Raw genomic sequence first — 19,622 nt, forward strand, 5'->3', positions numbered from 1 at the left:
CACTGTTGTCTGGCTCTTTGTATTCAAATTATATCAGTTATATCAGGGGTGACAAAATTATTCCATGGAGGGCCTAGTGTCAGCTGGACTTTGATTATTTCCTTTCAATTAAGACCTAGACAACCAGGTGAGGGGAGTTACTTACTAACTAGTGGCCTTATTTCATCAATCAAGTACAAGGGAGGAGCGAAAACCCGCAGAGACTCGGTCCTCCGTGGAATGAGTTTGACATGTGCATCTCACTGTGATATGAAAAATGGGTCCCACTTTGCATGGTTCTAGGTCCTGCCATTACAGTATACCTATTTGTAGTTTGTGCACTCATTTACATTTTTATCTGCATTACATTTGTAAACACCAACTCGGTTGCCTTGGTGTCCATCCTAAATGGGAAGGTTGAGGGTTCGATCCCAGATCGAGTCATACCAAAGACTCAAAAAATGGGATCTGATGCCTTTCTGCTTGGCACTCAGCATTAAGAATGCAAATTGTCTCCATTGTGAGTTATTGTACAAATCCTTGCAATTGTACATGACACAAACAGGTATTACAGTTGTATAACAAGTTGTAGCTATGTATTCAATTGCAATGTTACATAGGTTTTGGCTTCTATATGTGACCGAATAAGGTGCATGTAGGCACAGATATGTAAAGCCAGGTGTACACTTCTCGATTTTGGCTACAATTTAGATGACAAAATCCCCATGTCATTGCCTACTTGGGGCACACGGCCGTCACGACGCTCGTTTAATGTTAGCGGTTCAGAGACGCAATCTGAGGGCTACCAATCTTCTCTTTGAGCAGTCCCAGATGGCCCGATATTTACAAACATGTTTGATTTTATCTGCACAAAATCTGCAATCCTCTTTTAGTGTGAGATTTGGAAAAACACGTTTTGAGAACGCTGGTCAGCAATAGCCAATGAGAGGTTGCCAGAGAAGAAGCCAGTGAGATGATGACGTTGCATCACCCAGAATGTGTAGACTCACGAGCAGGACCGATGACTACTACTAGTATGTATTTGCCTATAACTAAAGCCAAAGTGTCAAATCGTTACAGCTCTGAAGTTCACAAGCAATGCTATTCAATTCAAAATGTTGGCTAGATATTTCAACTCCATATGGCAAGCGGGAATGTCTGACGGAAAACGTTTGAGGCTGCTTTGAGCCACAGCTCATTGTTGCCAAGTTAAATCTAATCACATAATTTTCGCGAGACAGCGTGGTATCGAGAATCCTCACGACCAAGTGAAGAATGTTGTGACAAAAAAAACATCAGGAGTTTATTGTGAGAGGCTCAGCGCTGTTAGTGTAGTGTTTACCCATCTTAAACTGTGGTAGCTGCTGTCCATTGAGTACTTGGCTCTTTCGCAATTGTCTTTCCTCGATTCCACTCATCCTCTCTCCTCACATCCCATCCATTGAAGGAGAGAAAGTCAGAGATAATCCAGAACCTTGGATCATATCCTCCAATCCATATAGTAAGTTTTTAAAAATATTGTACACGTTCACAGCTAAAGCTGAATCCCATATACTGAAAAAAAGTGGAAAAAAAGAAATACAAAAGTTGATTTAGATAAGGTACAATGTAGAGTGATGGCTGAAGGGTTGATTGAAGCAGTCGGGATGACTGGAGTGGATGGAGCTGGTCTCATAGGGAAGGAAACATCACGGTAGCAGCCAGGGAATTCAGTCAGTCAGACAAGGAGAGAACCGAAGCCTCAGCATCTCGCCATCTCAGACGTCCTGCCTCTCCATATAGCCACTTGGCTTAGTAGATATATAACTATTCTTCCAATACATTTTACATCACACACTTGGAGGCAAGGAGAGAAAGAGGCAAGGAGTGAGTACACAGGGGAATACTTGAGATTCAGCCCATCACAGTCTCTTGGCCAAAGGACGAAATAGAGGTCCCTTGCCTGGGATTCTTCCTCTTGAGGAGAGGAGATACGATGACTAATATTGACAACCTTCTGCTCCCAGACTGCTCTTACGGCTAATGTTGGTAGGTAAGGTAGAGACAGACAACAGCACTGTTCGCACACACTTATACATGCGTCCTACCTCCCTTTTGGTAGGTAATCCCTGGAAAAGTGAAAGCCAGTTTTACCACCCTGTTGCTTTCACCAACCCAACCCTGTCAGATCACTCAAGGAAGATGGAAACGAGGTGTTCCAACAGGCCCCAGATGTGATGTAACAACAGGGAGGGCATGGCATGGTGAATATGGTTGGATGAGTCAGGTCGCAGGGACTGATATGATTTGGTGGGGTGCAACAATTAATTGTCCTGAGAGACTGACATGTAGGAATGGGGTGTATTCAGTGAGGTGAAACATTGCAGATAGAAAGGGAATTAATATAATTGTCGTGGAATTATCAGAATTTGTTGGTAACATTTGTAAGATGTTTAATATTCATCAAATGTGTGTAAGTTACTTCTCATAAGAATGTATTTTGTTGTACTATAGTGGTGGCCATTGGCAGTTCTGTTCTATGTCAGGACTAAGTTGCATGGGCCGCTGAGAGGGGAGAGGTCAAAGTGTCATCATGTGTAAACATATCTTTTACTCCCTACCTTTCCCATGGTGGGGAAAGGAGGGGTTGCAGTGTCTGGAATCATTCTATGCTCCCTCTTATGTTGTTTCTATCTTAACCTATAGCCTCACCTCCTATCCGTGAGTTTGTCCAGGAGTTCATATTTAGAGTGGGTTGTATATAAATGACAATTTGATATATGCCTGTTGATATGGAGGATTTGGTTTATGGTTCTGAGGTTTGGAAAAGAAGACAAAGCTGAACGATGAGTTATGTCTATGCTGTCTGACTATGTGTGTTCTTTGCTATTAAAGGAACTCAGTTGTATTGTAAGGGGACTCTCAGAGTATTCACTGGGGAGACACTGAATTTATCTGAGAGTCACAGGATTGTGATAAGAGCTCATATAATTAAAGATGGACTTTTATAACTAACTCTGACGTGTGTGTGTGGTTTGCTCCCATGATTAGGTAAATAGAGGAAATTTCCACGACATAATACATGATGCTCAATTATGCATGCCAAAAAATTTGATCTGTTCTACAAAAAGCATTTCTATCTGAACGTTTGGTAACGTTGCACCCTTCTGAAGAGACTTTGAAATCAATTTAGACTCCACCTTCATACTGACTAAGGGCTTCATGTATTGCTTACTGTGACTGAAAATGAGTCTCTGTTTTTTGTATTGTATAGGTCCTCAATTTCTCTTGTAGATTAATAAAAAGCACTTATGAAAGGTAGGGGTTGATGAAATTGACAGTTCTTTAGGGGCACATACGATATATAATCTAAATTGATACTGATTATATCTGTGTTCTCGGAATTTGTCCTCACAGTCTGGCCCAAAACATTCAAATGTGTTGGGATAATCTATTTCTATTTTGTGTACACCCCCACCAGCCTCCTCTCCTCCCTACCTCTCTACTTCTCTACCTCTGCCAGGTTATTTTTGCTTCCTGTTGTCACAGCACCTGCCAGGACACCTGCGGCTTAGACTTCAACCGTGCGGCCGCACCCCTCTTTTTCCAGCCCCAACCTCTGCAATCACATGCTCAAGGGGGAAGTTTCTCCTTGGTACAGATCTAGGATGAGCTCCCCCCTCCCAATCCTAACCTTAGAAAGTAGCCTTGTAGACATTGACAGACATTAATACATAGTGATGTACAGCCCACAGCAAAGTGGAAAAACCATAAAAGATACAGTTTTCTATATACCACTATGCTAATTTCTCTCCATTAGTGGTTTTAGTGTGCGTCCCAAATAGCCCCTTATTCCCTACACTCTAGAAGTAAAGGAGCCTGGAATAACATTTTGGGATTCTAAAAATTGCCACACAGTGAACCGTTCCAGGTCACAAAGGTTCATTGAGGAACCCCTCTGAAAAAGTTATTTGAGGATCCCCTGTCACATGATGCTAGATTTGTGAAAAATGGTCACAGATTGACGTTTATATGCTGATACTGGTCTGCCTGTGTAAAAGTTCAAACAGGAACCTGTTTGTAATGGGAGGGGTTAATTATTAAACCTTTTTAATAATATATTGTAGCAACATTGTAATATAATATTAACATTGCTGATTACATATAGAACCATGACAGTCATCCAAATGCAATGATAGTAATATAGTAATAAAGTGGTAACTATTCCAACATTGGGATTTGTGTAGGCACTTGAGCAACTCATACACATCTGTAAGCCTATTAAAGCTACAAAACTGTCACTGTTTAACCTTAACATGGGATGACAATACAACAGAACCGAAAAACAGGAATTATATTCACTCTCACGGGTGGCCAAGAATAACTATCTGAAAGCGACGCCTTTACTAAGCCACGCCCCGAGTGTTCTCATCTGACCCGCTGGGTTATATTTTAATTAACCAGCATCAATAACCCAGCATCAACAACCCAACCTGGCCCCTTTTAAAGAAAATATTCCAACTAAGTGGCCCAATGCCTGCAACTCAGCAGTTAGATCATCCAAACAACCAAGCATTTTTAAGAGTTTATTTGTATTTATTATGGGATCCCCTAAAATACTCTTCCGGTGGTCCAGCAAAATTAAGGCAGTTATACAATTTTTAAAAAACGTTACAATACATTCACAATAGATTTCACAACACATTAAGTGTGTGCCCTCAGGCCCCTACTCTGCTACTACATATCTACAACACAAAATCCATGTGTACGTGTGTGTATAGTGCGTATGTTATCGTGTGTTTGTATGCATGTGTCTGTGCCTATGTTTGTATTGCTTGACAGTCCCGCTGTTCCATATGGTGTATTTTTATCAGTTTTTTACATCTAATTTTACTGCTTGCATGAGTTACTTGATGTACATAGCTCTATGTAGTACTGTGCGTCTCCCATAGTCTGTTCTGGACTTGGGGACAGTGAAGAGACCTCTGGTGGCATGTCTAGTGGGGTATGCATGGGTGTCTGAGCTGTGTGCCAGTAGTTCAAACAGAGAGCTCGGTATATTCCAACATGTCAATACCCCTCACAAGCAGTGATGAAGTCAATCTCTCCTCCACTTTGAACCAGGAGAGATTGACATGCATATAATTAATGTTAGCCCTATGTGTACTACATCTAAGGGCCAGCTGTGCTGCTCTGTTCTGAGCCAACTGAAATTTTCCTAAATCCCTCTTTGTGGCACCAGACCACACAACTGAAAAGTAGTCCAGGTGAGACAAAACTAGGGTCTTTGGGACCTGCCTTGTTGATAGTGCTGTTAAGGCAGAGCAGCGCTTTATTATGGACAAAGTTCTCCCCATCTCAGCTACTGTTGTATCAACATGTTTTCACCATGACAGTTTTCACCATGATCTCACCTTGCTCAATTTCCACATTATACATTACAAGATTTAGTTGAGGTGTAGGGTTTAGTGAATGATTTGTCCCAAATACAATGCTTTTAGTTTTTTAACTATTTATGACTAAATTATTCCTTGCCACCCATTTTGAAACTAACTGCAACTCTTTGTTAAGTGTTGCAGTCATTTCAGTCGCTGTAGTAGCTGACGTGTATAGTGTTGAGTCATCCGCATACATAAACACACTGACCTTACTCAAAGCCAGTGGCATGTCATTAATCAAGATTGAAAAATGTAAGGGGCCTAGACAGCTGCCCTGGGGAATTCATGATTCTACGTCGATTATGTTGGATAGGCTTCCATTAATGAACACCCTCTGTGTTATGTTAGACTGGCAACTCTTTATCCACAATATAGCAGGGGGTCTAAAGCCATAACACATACGTTTTTCCAGCAGCAGACTTTGATTGATTATGTCAAAAGCCTCACTGAAGTCTAACAAAACATGCCCCCACAATCATTTTATTATAAATTTCTCTCAGCCAATCATCAGTCATTTGTATAAGTGCTGTGCTTGTTGAATGTCCTTCGCTATAAGTGTGCTGAAAGTCTATCAATTTGTTTACTGTTAAATAGCATTTTATCTGGTCAAACACCATTTTTTCCAAAAGTTTATTAAGGGTTGATTGGCTGATTGGTCAGCTATTTGAGTCAATAAAGGGTGCTTTACTATTCTTAGGTAGGGGGAATTAGTTTTAATTCCCTCCAGGCCTGAGGGCACAAACTTTCTAGTAGGCTTAGATCGAAGATATGGCAAATAGGATTGGCAATATCGTCCGCTATTATCCTCAATAATTTTCAATCCAAGTTGTCAGACCCCGGTGGCTTGTCATTGTTGATAGATAACAATACTTTTTTCACCTCTTCCACACTCACTTTACCAACTTCAAAAGTACACTGCTTGTCTTTCATATCTTTGTCAGATATACTTGGATGTGTAGTGTCAGTGTTTGTTACTGGCATGTCCTGCCTAAGTTCGCTAATCTTGGCAATTAAAAAAATAATTAAAGTAGTTGGCAATATCAGTGAGTTTTGTGATGAATGAGCCATCTGATTCAATGCATGATGGAGCGGAGTTTGCCTTTTTGCCCAAAATTTCATTTACGGTGCTCCAAAGCTTTTTACAACCATTGTTATGTTGTTTATCTTTGTTGCATAGAGTAGTTTCTTCTTCTTTTTATTCAGTTTAGTCACATGATTTATCAAAGTGTAGGCAAGGTTATCATCATAAACAAGTGTCATTATCATCACAAGAAAACTTTTGGAATTAATACAGGGAGGCTACAGTTATAATATAATTGGCTTGACATCCAATGTTGTATTATTCAACATTGCTATTTAAATAGTACTTGTATAGGGATGGATAATTGTTTAGAAGTCGCTAGATATCCCATAAAGCTATCGCCAAAAACATCATGTTTTAATCTTCTTCTGAGCAGGGCCGGCGCCAGAACGAATCAGTTGGACGGGCATTTGATTTACGAGACCTCCTATGTATGTGTGAATTCATTTATTTTGGTTTTATAGTAAAGACATGTCATTTAACTGTAAAAATGTATCACCTTTTAATATGGCAAGAACACAACCAGTCATGATTTTTTCATCTGATTGTCAAACAAATCATTTCAAAAAGTAGGTTGATTAACTTTGCACATTCATCCAAAATAATTCCAGCAATCGAACAGTTCACTGTGCACCCACCAACTTTCCTTCAAATTCGCAAGTGGCTGAAACTATCTCACTGGAGAAAGCATCCGAGCAAGCAAAACAGCATCCCTCTGTCTTATGCTCTTCTTGGCCAGACAGCATCACATAATTGGCTACACATATTGAGACAGAGGGACTCTGTTTTGCTCGTTCAGATGCTTTAGCTAAGATTGATGCGTCTTTCTGTCGGCACACGTCTCGGTCAAATAAATTATCAATATTTGTTATTTTTATTTGGACAGGCAAGGAAGTACGGCGGGCCAGGCCCCCTAAGGCCTGCCCATAATGCCAGCTCTGCTTTCGGGTCCGGCAGCGCAACAAATCCAACTGCGAAATAAATTCAATGTGCTCTGCAAGCCCCAGCAAAAAGGTTCCTCCAGAAGCCTTTGCAACATTGAAACATTGAAAGTTCCTCCAAGAACCCCTCAACTAACCAATTGTGCAAATATGAACCCACTGACTGCAACGGTTCCTTGAGGAACTCCAGGGTTTCTTGAGAATCTCCAGGGTTCCTTGAGTCACACCTAATTCTAAGACTGTATTGTGCAATACTTTTGTATAGGGCCATATGGGTCTTGGTAAAAAGTACTGCACTGCAATATAGTGATATTTAGGACACACCCTTAGAAATATTGAGAACCATAAACCAGTACCTTATAGGCTTATATTATCTGCAATACATTACATCTAGCCCTACTAAGCCCATAACATTTTCAATTTCAATATTTTTTGGAGCCACTAAAATGTAATATGTCATCACTTATAGTCTCCATAGCAACTTACAGCCAGGCAGCCCTTCAGCCCCTACTGCCTACAGGTCACACAAAAGTAACATCACTGTACTTGGGTACCAACCTGTGTTACCATGGAAACTCACACACTAAACCCATTTGCTAAAAATCCTGCAAACATGTTTAAATTCCTCCAGCCTACACCTGCACCCATTTGAGTCATCACTTGAGACTATATCTGGAAAAGAACAGGACTTGTAGTTTAGTGTGTATCTTCAGCCTCGACAGCAGAAATCTTAGGCCTATATAAATGGGATCAAATGGACTTCTGAGCTCAGCTAAATTATGTGAGAACCAAACGTCTGAGTGTTTGGAACACAAATGAGTCAATGTAAATATCGCAAAAGAGTAGGCTATGACAAGGAAAATGTTATTCGGGGGAATCTGATAGCACGCTATCTTGTGATAGTCAACGCTGCCAAGAGTGTGCAAAGATGTCATCATGGCAGAGGGTGGCAATTTGAAGAATCTCAAATATATAATATATTTTGATTTGTTTAACACTTTTTTGGTTACTACATGATTCCACGTGTGTTATTTTAAAGTTTTGGTCTTCACTATTATGCTACAATGTAGGAAATAGTAAAACATACACAAAAACCCTTGAATGAGTAGGTGTTCTAAAACTTTTGTAAAAGAGCAAAAAGCTTTATTTGATGACTATAAAAATATATATCAGGTAGTGCACAATAACAGGTGTTTGTTGTCGGATGCACAAATTCGGTAGTGGAAGTGACTCTCCACTGTCTAACATGTCACCTTAAAACTCCAGCAGGGGAGTCTGTCGTGACGTCACTTCTGTATTTCATAGGAGCCCGAGCTGCAGCATAGACTTCACCACCAAGGCGAGAGGACAGCTCCCGATAAACAGCGCGCGGACACTGGTAGGCTTAATGCACACGCGTGGACAGACACAGCGTTCAATTTGCTTGGTCGGAAATCACCCCAAAATATCCGAGTTAGCCATTTTCTCCTACACAATATCGACTCACGGACAGTCCGGCCATTGATAAACCAGCTGTTCTCACTGGTCACGCTTGTTGATTACAGAGGCAGACAAACCAGGGGGGAAGAAGAACCACATCCCGACCAGAACAGCTCTGACATCTCCCAGAAACGAAGCGTCTCTAACTTCCTTCCCTGATCAACCTAATCACAACGGGAGATGGAGATCATTAAAGTAGATAAAGCAGACAAAGCACCCGGTAAGCAACTTCTTTACTTATTTAATAACAGACTGTGTGGGTGTGAAATAATCGCAGCGTGTGTGTGCTGTGTGTTCTGTGTATTCTGTGTATTGAATCAGTGGGTCTGGTGGCGTGTCGGCGGGGGTGCGTGGCCCACGTCTCTGTATGAGTAGACTGCGGTACTTGGTGCTCCTCTACACTTGACAGGCGCCTTGCCGCTTAGCCTACATGAAATGGCAGTGGTGGATTTATAAGGTGTGGTTTATTTGGCTACGAACATCTGTGTCGGTCTCCTGCTGCCTCGGGCGTAGAGTATCCGTAGCCTACTACGACTTGCCCTTGTAGGCTACGTCGTTGCTTTTGTTTTCAGTGAATACTGTCTCTATTGTACTATGACAGACCAGCTAGATCAACTGCTTCTATTATATTATGACAGACCAGCTAGATCTACTGTCTCTATTATATTATGACGGACAAGATAGATCTACTGTCTCCATTCTAATTTGACAGACCAGGTAGATCTATAATCTCTATTATATTATGACAGACCAGCTAGATCTACTGTCTCTATTGTATTATGACAGACCAGCTAGATCTACTGACTCGATTATCTTTTGACAGACCAGGTAGATCTACTGTCTCTATTATATTATGACAGACCAGCTAGATCTACTGTCTCTTGGCTGACAGAACCCTGATGCAGCAAATTTACGCAGGTTAGCGTTTTTTGTAATGAATCTTGTTCTGGAGGCAGCTCTACAAAGTCATAACATCGGATTTTAAACCTAACGCTAACCTTAACCACAATGCTAACTTTAATGCCTAACCCTAGTATTAAATTAAGACCAAAGCTATTTTTATTTTCGTGTATTTAATATAGCCAATTTAGATTTTCCCATCTAGCAGAAATCACTTAGTTCTGCCTGCAGGGCAAGATTCTTGACAATAAACGTCAACCTGCCAAATGTACAGCTGCGTAGGGTTTCTGGAGGAGGGGAAGGGTGGGTTCTCTCAATTCTCTGGCTATGGGCAAGGCTGAAAGCCCACACACATTATCTTTACACATGTAGCAGCCTGTGTTCTAGCCTACTTTGACACGTGTGTGTGTGTGTGTATCTCATTATAATTTTCAGGTAACCTTCTATGTGTATGGGGCATCGGACACACACACACACACACACACAAATAGACAACATCATGAATTGGCTATTGACAGAACATGTGCCATGGCCTGTGAAGCACATGCATTTAATAGGTAGATGAAAATCAGGCTGGTTTAGGCATTCTTTGACTGAACCAAATTTAAACTGATTATAAAAGACAGGCCAACTGTAATGGCTTGCAAACCATTAGACTACAAATGGAAGCACAGCCGAGAGATGCCCAGTGACATGAGCCAAACAGATGAGCTTATTAACTTCTATGCTTGCTTCGAGGCAAGTAACAGTGAAACATTCATGAGAGCATCAGCTGTTCCGAACGACTGTGTGATCACGCTCTCCGCAGCCGATGTGAGTAAGACCTTTAAACAGGTCAACATTAACAAGGCCGCTGGGGCAGATGGATTACCAGAACGTGTACTCCGAGTGTAACCCTCTCACCAGGCTCAAATTTGACTCTCACGATATTACCTTACGCAGAATATCTCAGCCGCATGGGATATTAGGTGAGAAGGACATCTCCAATAAGAAACCCTATTGTAAACTATCTAGGATGATGACAACTAGGGGGTTAACTTCAGATAGAATGATTATAGATTTTTGTTATTGTATAAGGATATTTTTTCCCATGCATTAAATGAAATTGAAACAGTAAATGACTCCACCAAGTCAACAAACATAAGGTTCAAGATTTGTTTTATTACATTTTCAATGCACCACATCAAAATAAATACAAATAATAAACCCCCATGAGTCATGCACAACCCATGTCCAAATTAGTTAAATCTTGCTTAATCCGTTGGCTGGCGTTGGAGCAAAAAAAAAAAAATTACGACACACAAAGTCCAGAAGTACCCCACCGTTGTGGTTACTCACTACTCGTAGATATTTCCTCAGTGAAGTAGAGCTGTTCCGTGCAGGTTTCCTCAAGACCCACAGCAAGCACAGCTATCAATGCAGACAGTACTCCTGAGCAGTAACCAATATCCCATGGAAACATGAACTCGTTTATCTTCCCCAAGCAATTCTCTCTTGGTGTCACACGATGCTAGGCTAAACTCGAGGCTGTCAAATACCTCCTCGATGAGACGGTAGCTTCAGTCTTTACTAAGTCTTTAACAAAATGATAACTCATAAAATAAAATCGGTATTTCCCTTCAAAACTCGGTATGTATGGGTTTTGTTCTATTTTTATTGTCTTGTTACATGGAGCAGCACAGGGAACCCAAGAGCAGACTCAGACGAGGAAACAGAGATGAATGAACCAAGGTATTTATTGTAACAAAGGGAGATATGGAGTGCAGATCCGGTGAAGCTTGGATGAGTTGTAGGAAACCAGATATGGAGGCTGAAGTTGGAGTGTGCAGGGTTGGGACAGGGTAAACAGGTCTGGAGGGGAATCCAAGGGAATGGTGGTGTGGTGAGTTCAGAGTAGGGTGGTAAGATGTGGAACAGGAGACAGGACCGGAGTCAGGGCAGCAAAATGAGCAGAGACTACATTCTGGCAGAGTGGAAGTGGCAGAACTGAGTATTTGTAGAGGTCTTGATAATAGAACGAATTGCAGCTGGTAGGGATCTGCTCTGACTCAGTACACCTGTCTCCAATCACACAATCACACAGAGAAGGGAAGGGGGGTGAGTGAGAGAGTGTACTGTGGGAATGGCTGGTAACCTGCCTAAATGACTACCGACCTATAGCACTCACGTCTGTAGTCATGAAATGCTTTGAAAGGCTGTTCATGGCTCACATCAACATCATTATCTCAGAAACCCTAGACCCACTCCATTTTGCATACCGCACGATCAGATCCACAGATGATGCAATCTCTATTGCACTCCACACTTCCCTTTCCCACCTGGAGAAAAGGAACATCTATTTGAGAATGGGTTGCATCACTGCCTAGATGGCAACTACTCGGCCTCCGATCGCAAGGCACTACAGAGGGTGCTGCGTACAGCCCAGTACATAACCCGGGACAATCGTCCTGCCATCCAGGACCTCTATACCAACCGGTGTCAGAGGAAGGCCCTAAAACTGTCAAAGACTCCAGCCACCCTAGTCATAGACTGTTCTCTCTGCTACTGCATGGCAAGTGGTACCGGCGTACCAGGTCTAGGTCCAAGAGGCTTCTAAACAGCTTTTACCCCCACGCCATAAGACTCCTGAACAGCTAATCACATGGCTACCCAGACTATTTGCATTGCCCCCCTCCCTTCTACGCTGCTGCTGCTCTCTGTTATTATCTATACATAGTCTCTTTAATAACTCTACCTACATGTACATTTTACCTCGACACCGGTGCCCCCGCACATTGACTTTGTACCGGTACCCCCTGTATATAGCCCAGCTATTGTTATTTACTGCTGCTCTTTAATTATTTGTTATTCTTAACTCTTATTTTTTTTGGAGGTATTTTATTAAAACTGCATTGTTGGTTAAGGGCTTGTAAGTAAGCATTTCACACATGTTCTATTTGGTGCATGTGACAAATAAAATGTGATTTGAAATGGCACCATATTCCCTATGGAACTAGCACACTACCTTTGACAAGGCCCATTGGTAGTGCAGTATATAACTAATAGAGTGCTATTTTGGAAGCATACATGGACACGTGGTGAATTAAACCCTTTCTAACATGCTGTTTTAATAATTTAGCAGATGCTCTTATCCAGAGTAACTTACAGGAGCAATTAGGGTTAAGTGCCCTGCTCAAGGGCATATCGACAGATTTGTCACCTAGTCAGCACAGGGATTTGAACCAGACCTTTTGGTTACTTGCCCAAAAGTCTTCAACACTAGGCTACCTGCCATTTCAGACAAGGAACTGCACCATTCTCTTTTTTAATTGAATTTCATATTGTGATTAAATTGGAAAATCTTGGCTATGACTTTGTCAGTACTTGATTGCATTATAAGATGTGCTAAATGCTAAATGCTTCTGTACACAGCTTTGCAAAAATAACTTGAATATAGACGAGGCATGGGCAATTTCTGGTGTGTGTTTGTGTGTAAGTATTTTAAACGGACAGCTCCGTACATTCAGCTTGTCAACACCTCTTACAAAAACAAGTAGGGAGGAAGTCAATCTCTCTTCCACTTTGAGCCATGAGAGATTGACATGCATGTCATTAAGGTTAGCTCTCTGTGTACTTTTAAGGGCCAGCAGTGAGCCAACTGCAATCTTCCTAAGTCCCTCTTTGTGGCACCGGACCACATTACTGAACAGTAGTCTAGAAGCGACAAAACTAGGACCTGTAGGACCTGCCTTGTTGATGGTGTTGTTAATTAAGAAGGCAGAGCAACACTTTATTATGAATATACTTCTCCCCATCGTAGCTACTGTTGTATCAATATGTTTTAACCATGGCAGTTTCAAATCCAGAGTTACTCCAGGCAGTTTAGTCACCTCAACTTGCTAAATTTCCACATTATTCATTACAATATTTAGTCGAGGTTTAGGGTTTAGTGAATGATTTGTCCCAAATATAATGCTGTTAGTTTTGGAAATATTTAGGACTAACTTATTCCTTGCTACCCATTCTTAAACTAACTGCAGCTTTTTGTTAAGTGTTGCAGTCATTTCAGTTGCTGTACTAGCTGACGTGTATAGTGTTTGTCATCCGCATAGATAGACACACTGGCTTTACTCAAGGCTAGTGGCATGTCGTTAGTAAAGATTGAAACCTGGCCGTTTGGTGCCAGAATAACAACCTTTCCCGTAATCAAGACAAAGGAGATGATTGTGGACTACAGGAAAAGGAGGACCGAGCACACCCCCATTCTCACCAACAGGGCTGTAGTGGAGCAGGTTGAGAGCTTCAATTTCCTTGGTGTCCACATCACTAACAAACTAGAATGGTCCAACACACCAAGACAGTCGTGAAGAGGGCACATCAAAACCTATTCCCCCTCAGGAGACTGAAAAGATTTAGCATGGATCCTGAGATCCTCAAAAGGTTCTACAGCTGCAACATCAAGAACATCCTGACTGGTTGCATCACCGCCTGGTACGCCAATTGCTCAGCCTCCGACCGCAAGGCACTACAGAGGGTAGTGCGTACGGCCCAGTACATCACTGGGGCTAAACTGCCTGCCATCCAGGACCACTATACCAGGTGGTGTCAGAGGAAGGCCATAAAAATGGTCAAAGACCCCAGCCACCCCAGTCATAGACTGTTCTCTCTGCTACTGCATGGCAAGCGGTACCGGAGAGCCAAGTCTAGGACCAAAAGGCTTCTCAACAGCTTTTACCCCTCTGTTTATCATCTGCGCATAGTCACTTTAACTATACATACATGTACATATTACCTCAATTAACCCAGTGCCCCCGCACATTGGCTACCTGGACTATTTGCTTAACCCTTCCCCTAACCCAAACCTTAACCCTTTGACCTAACTCCTAAACATTACCTTAACCCCTAACCCCTAGCCTAGATATTGTTAGACAGTTAGTTAACTGTTAGCCACTTAGCCACCTAGCTAGAATTCGTAACATGTCATACGTTTTGTAAATTCGTAACATAATGTATGTTTTGCAATTTTGAAACATGTTATGCATATTGTAATTCATAACATATCATACGAAATGGGTGATCGACATTCACAAATGAATAGATACCATATGAAACACAACATATCATACTAAATGGAGCCTCTTGGATTTACGTACAGATTAATACGAAATGCTCTGAGACTAGGTTGGTATGTCAAGTCAGTCAGTTCCTAGGTGTGTTATGAAACTAAGCCAAAGCTCAATGGAGAATCTATTGAAAGTGCTTCTTGGTCCAGGATTAGGCTTAATATGTGTCCGGGAAAACGACCTATAAAGTCCACTCACTCAATTTGTTTCTGGTCAGCATCACAAACATAACAAAAAAAATCAGATTTCAGAACTTCCAGACACACACATCATTTTCTTTGAAGCTGTGTCAATACAATTCCATACAAAAATAAATTTGATATTGATCCATTACACAGAGACAACAGAAATGGTTAGTTTTGTTGTCACAGTACCCAGACCCACCACACAACAGTACCTCTCCCTCCCTCACCTACTGTTTTACATAGGGGCAAGCCCTGTCTGTGAGAGGGTGTTTAGGTTCTCCTCTGCTGCTGAGAGTGTAATTTGAGGCCTTGATGATGGGCCAAAAGGGTTTCCCTCTCGCCCTCTCTCTCTCTCTCTCTCCACCAGCTGGCCGGCTAGCTAAGAGGCCAGGAAAAGCCAGACACACACAGTCAAACAAGGTGCTGGGTTACACAATCAATGTCTGTCTGTTACATTGCCCAGATGTAGTGGAGAAAAAAATCCAAACAAACTTGGTTGCCAAAGGTGGGAAGTCCCCAGGCCCCCAAAGCAGAGTAGTGTTGTGGCTGCTTTGTCAAAGATTTTCAGCTGAATATTAGACCGATGTTATGTTTTTTTCCCTTTCCCTCAACTTCTCTACCACCCTGTCTTGGGAGGGACACTTTATTATTCATCAGGCCTGGGTTTACATAGTATGAGTAAAAGCTCAATCATGCAAAGCTTAAGTATTTTAAAGATACTGTTGGAGACCAGGGGCTCTATTTTTGGTTGGCATTAGAGACGCTAGTGTCAAACACACGTTAGTTTGCAATTTCGTATTGTAAAAACTGCCGCAATGGCGTTTTCCAGCCCTAACGCCATGTTCTGCAATTTACCTGTCTTATATCAGCTCACTTGTGCACAGATGGGCCGGGTGGAAATATTTGAGGTGTGTCCTTAACATGATCCAGAGTGCTAATTTCAGGCAGCACCCAAAGGGATATTTAAGACCAACCAGAAGCTGGTTTTTAGAGGTAACGCAGTTGGTTGTGGTGATCATAACATTTTGTCAACCTTGATTGTCTCACGGTAATTGACCGTTAATTAACATAAACACATTTAGTATCTCCTGGTTTCCACGCATAACCTACGAGCCACTGATGCAGACCTTTGGAACATCTACATTTTAAAAAGTCTAATAAATCCATTATTTATTTTATACACGTCTAAAGCAACATGATTTGAAGAAAATGTAGTCTGTTTCAGAAGAACAGAATAGCATACTCTGAGTTTGGCCAATGCCATATGGCTGTGTTCAATTAGCAGACAAAATTAGCTTATAATTCCGTGGCATTATTTAATATTATTTTATAGTATGAAGAATACAATTGAACATGTCTGAATAAAATAGAAAGGATATTTTCTCCATGATTTGAGTGAGTGTGCACATTAAGCTATTCTGTATTGAGCGGTTAACAAAGAAACAGGTACTCCTATATGCTTAATTTAGAGTTATTTATGTAACTTTAGTTGTGATACAAGTGTTGGGCTATATGTTGTGATTTTAAATACATTCTAAGCCTGCATGATGTGACTCTAATGATGATTTGAAAAGCTCTGCTTTGTTTTTTGAGCAGGCTGTACATACTTTATCAGTCTCATTCACAATTTGACAAGCACTTGATAATGCCTCAAATTTCATTCCCTTTGCGTGGCCATAATGCCCCCTCAAAAAATCCTTCGACCTCATGGCTTGTTTTTTCCTTTGACATGCACAGTCAACTGTGAGTACTTATATAGACAGGTGTATGCCTTTCCAAATCATGTCATATCAATTGAATTTACCACAGGTGGACTCCAATCAAGTTGTAGAAACATCTCAAGGATTATCAATGGAAAAAGGGTGCACTTGAGCTCAAAATCGAGTCTCATAGCAAAGGTTCTGAATACTGGTCTGTCATGTTACAAAATGTTAAATGAATCAAGAGATCTGAATACCTTCCAAAGGCACTGTATAACGGACTAACATTGGAGTTGATTCCAAAGGAGATACATAAAAGACCTTAAATACATAACCTTAAGCAATCACATATTTCGCCACTGCGTAAGTTCTGATTGGCCATATCTTCACAATAGGCCCACAAAGAGGTAGACAGATTGGAGTGGATGATGGGCAAAGCCCATCTTGTCATGCTTGCTTCTGTGACACCTCAGACTGGGTGATGCTTTCAATCCTTGGCCACAGAACAGAGGGTGAATGTTGAATTCTTCCGTAGACCATACCACACAAACACTCTCTCACTCTCGTAAAGCACACAAACACTCTCCCCCCACTTCTCTCTATACCCCCTCTCACTGAAACGTCCTCTCACTGTCAAAAGTGTTTATTTTCAGCAAACTGAATTAACATGTGTAAATATTTGTATGAACACAACAATATTCAACAACAGACATGTAACTAACAGATATTGAATAATGTGTCCCTGAACAAAGGGGGAGTCAAAATCAAAAGTAACAGTCAATGCAGCTGGTGGCCACAACAGATACTAAGTACTGCAGTGCATCTTCTCCTCATGGACTGCACCAGATTTGACAGTTCTTTCTGTGAGATATTACCCCACTTTTCCACCAAGGCACCTGCAAGTTCCCGGACATTTCTGGGGGGAATGGCCCTAGCCCTAGCCCTCACCCTCCAATCCAACAGGTCCCAGACGTGCTCAATGGGATTGAGATCCGGGCTTTTCGCTGGCCATGGCAGAATACTGACATTCCTGTCTTGCTGGAAATCACGCACAGAACGAGCAGTATGGCTGGTGACATTGTCATGCTGGAGGGTCATGTCAGGATGAGCTTGCAGGAAGGGTACCATGAGGGAGGAGGATGTCTTCCCTGTAACGCACAGCATTTGCCTTCAATGACAACAATGATGCTGTGACCCACCCTTCCAGATCATGACGGACCCTCCACCTCCAAATTGATCCCGCTTCAGAGCCTCGGTGTAACGCTCATTCCTTCGACGATAAACGCGAATACGACTATCACCCCTGGTGAGACAAACATGCCACTCGTCAGTGAAGAGCACTTTTTGCCAGTCCTGTCTGGTCCAGCGAAGGTGGGTTTGTGTCCATAGGCGACATTGTTGCCGGTGATGTCTGGTGAGGACCTGCCTTACAACAGGCCTACAAGCCCTCAGTCAAGCCTCTGTCTGCAATAGGCTGAGAGTCTGAGCACTGATGGAGGGATATTGCATTCCTGGTGTAACTCGGGCAGTTGTTGTTGCCGTCCTGTACCTGTCCCGCAGATATCTAATGGGCTAGGACCCAGATTACAGTTCCTATGTCTTCCACTAGATGTCAACAGTAGATGTACCGTTCCTGTTGTCGTGTCTTTGGCATCATTAACCTTTCTAGCGCAGGCGTTCCGCTAGTGACCCACTTCGACGACATCTGGTGAAATTGCAGAGCGCCATATTCAAAATACAGAAATAGTCATAATAAATATTCATAAAATTACAAGTTTTATACATTGGCTTAAAGATTAACTTGTTAATCCAGCCGCTTTGTCAGATTTCAAAAAGGCTTTACTGTGAAAGCATACCATGCAATTATCTGAGGACAGCACCCCGCTTACAAAAGCTTACAAACATTTTTTCACGAAAGTCAGAAATAGCGATAAAATTAATAATTTACCTTTGAAGATCTTCATCTGGTTGCAGTCACGAGTCCCAGCTACACAATAAATGTTTGTTTTTTTCTCGATAAAGTTCCTCAGTTTTGTTGGCATGTTTTGTTCAGTACTCAACTGGCTCAAAGGCGGTCAAAACATGCAGACGAATACATCCTGATAGTACCGGTAAAGTTTGTCGAAACATGTCAAACGATGTTTATAATTAATCCTAAGGTTGTCAATTGTCTAAATAATCGATAATATTTCAACTGGTCAATAGCGTATTCAATAGAAAGGAAAAACAACGAAGGGCGGGCACTCGGTCACTCGCGCAAACCAGCACTGCATGATTCTACAGTCCACTGACAGAAAGGTCTCATTATTCTTCATTGTTCAGAAAACAAGCCTGAAACAATGTCTAAAGACTGTTGACATCTAGTGGAAGCCATAGGAACTGCAATCTGGGTCCTAACCCATTAGATACTCTATAGGCATTCAATTGAAAACTACCCACATCAAAAAAATCCCACTTCCTGGATGGATTTTCCTCAGGTTTTCGCCTGCCATATCAGTTATGTTATACTCACAGACATTATTTTAACTTTAGAGTGTTTTCTATCCAAATCTACCAATTATATGCACATCCTAGTTTATGGGCCTGAGTAACAGGCAGTTTACTTTGGGCATGCTTCTCATCCAGACGTCGAAATACTGCCCCCAAGCCATAAGAAGTTTTAAAGTGAAGACTGTTATTTTATCAAATAATTTCTCTGTAATTATTATTACGTGATTAAACTAATCATGTAAATGTAATTAACTAGGAAGTTGGGGCACCAAGGAAAATCTTCAGATTACAAAGTTATAATTTTCCTAATGTAACATCTGATCAATTAGTCTTCTAATGAATTATTAT

At 41.5% G+C, this 19,622-nt stretch overlaps 1 protein-coding gene across 1 annotated transcript in view; it reads left to right on the plus strand.

The window, feature by feature from the left end:
- Positions 1-8,696: 8,696 nt before the first annotated feature.
- Positions 8,697-19,622, plus strand: part of LOC112241939 (fibroblast growth factor 12) — a 141,441-nt gene continuing 130,515 nt past the window's right edge. Inside the window, exons 1-2 of the mRNA XM_042300004.1 lie at positions 8,697-8,796; positions 8,963-9,117. Of these exons, the coding sequence (XP_042155938.1) occupies positions 9,078-9,117 (40 nt within the window). The 5' untranslated portion in view covers positions 8,697-8,796; positions 8,963-9,077. The remainder of the gene's footprint in view (positions 8,797-8,962; positions 9,118-19,622) is intronic.

The sequence above is a fragment of the Oncorhynchus tshawytscha genome, linkage group LG17, assembly GCF_018296145.1.
Source record: "Oncorhynchus tshawytscha isolate Ot180627B linkage group LG17, Otsh_v2.0, whole genome shotgun sequence".
In the NCBI taxonomy this organism is placed as follows: Eukaryota; Metazoa; Chordata; class Actinopteri; order Salmoniformes; family Salmonidae; genus Oncorhynchus; species Oncorhynchus tshawytscha.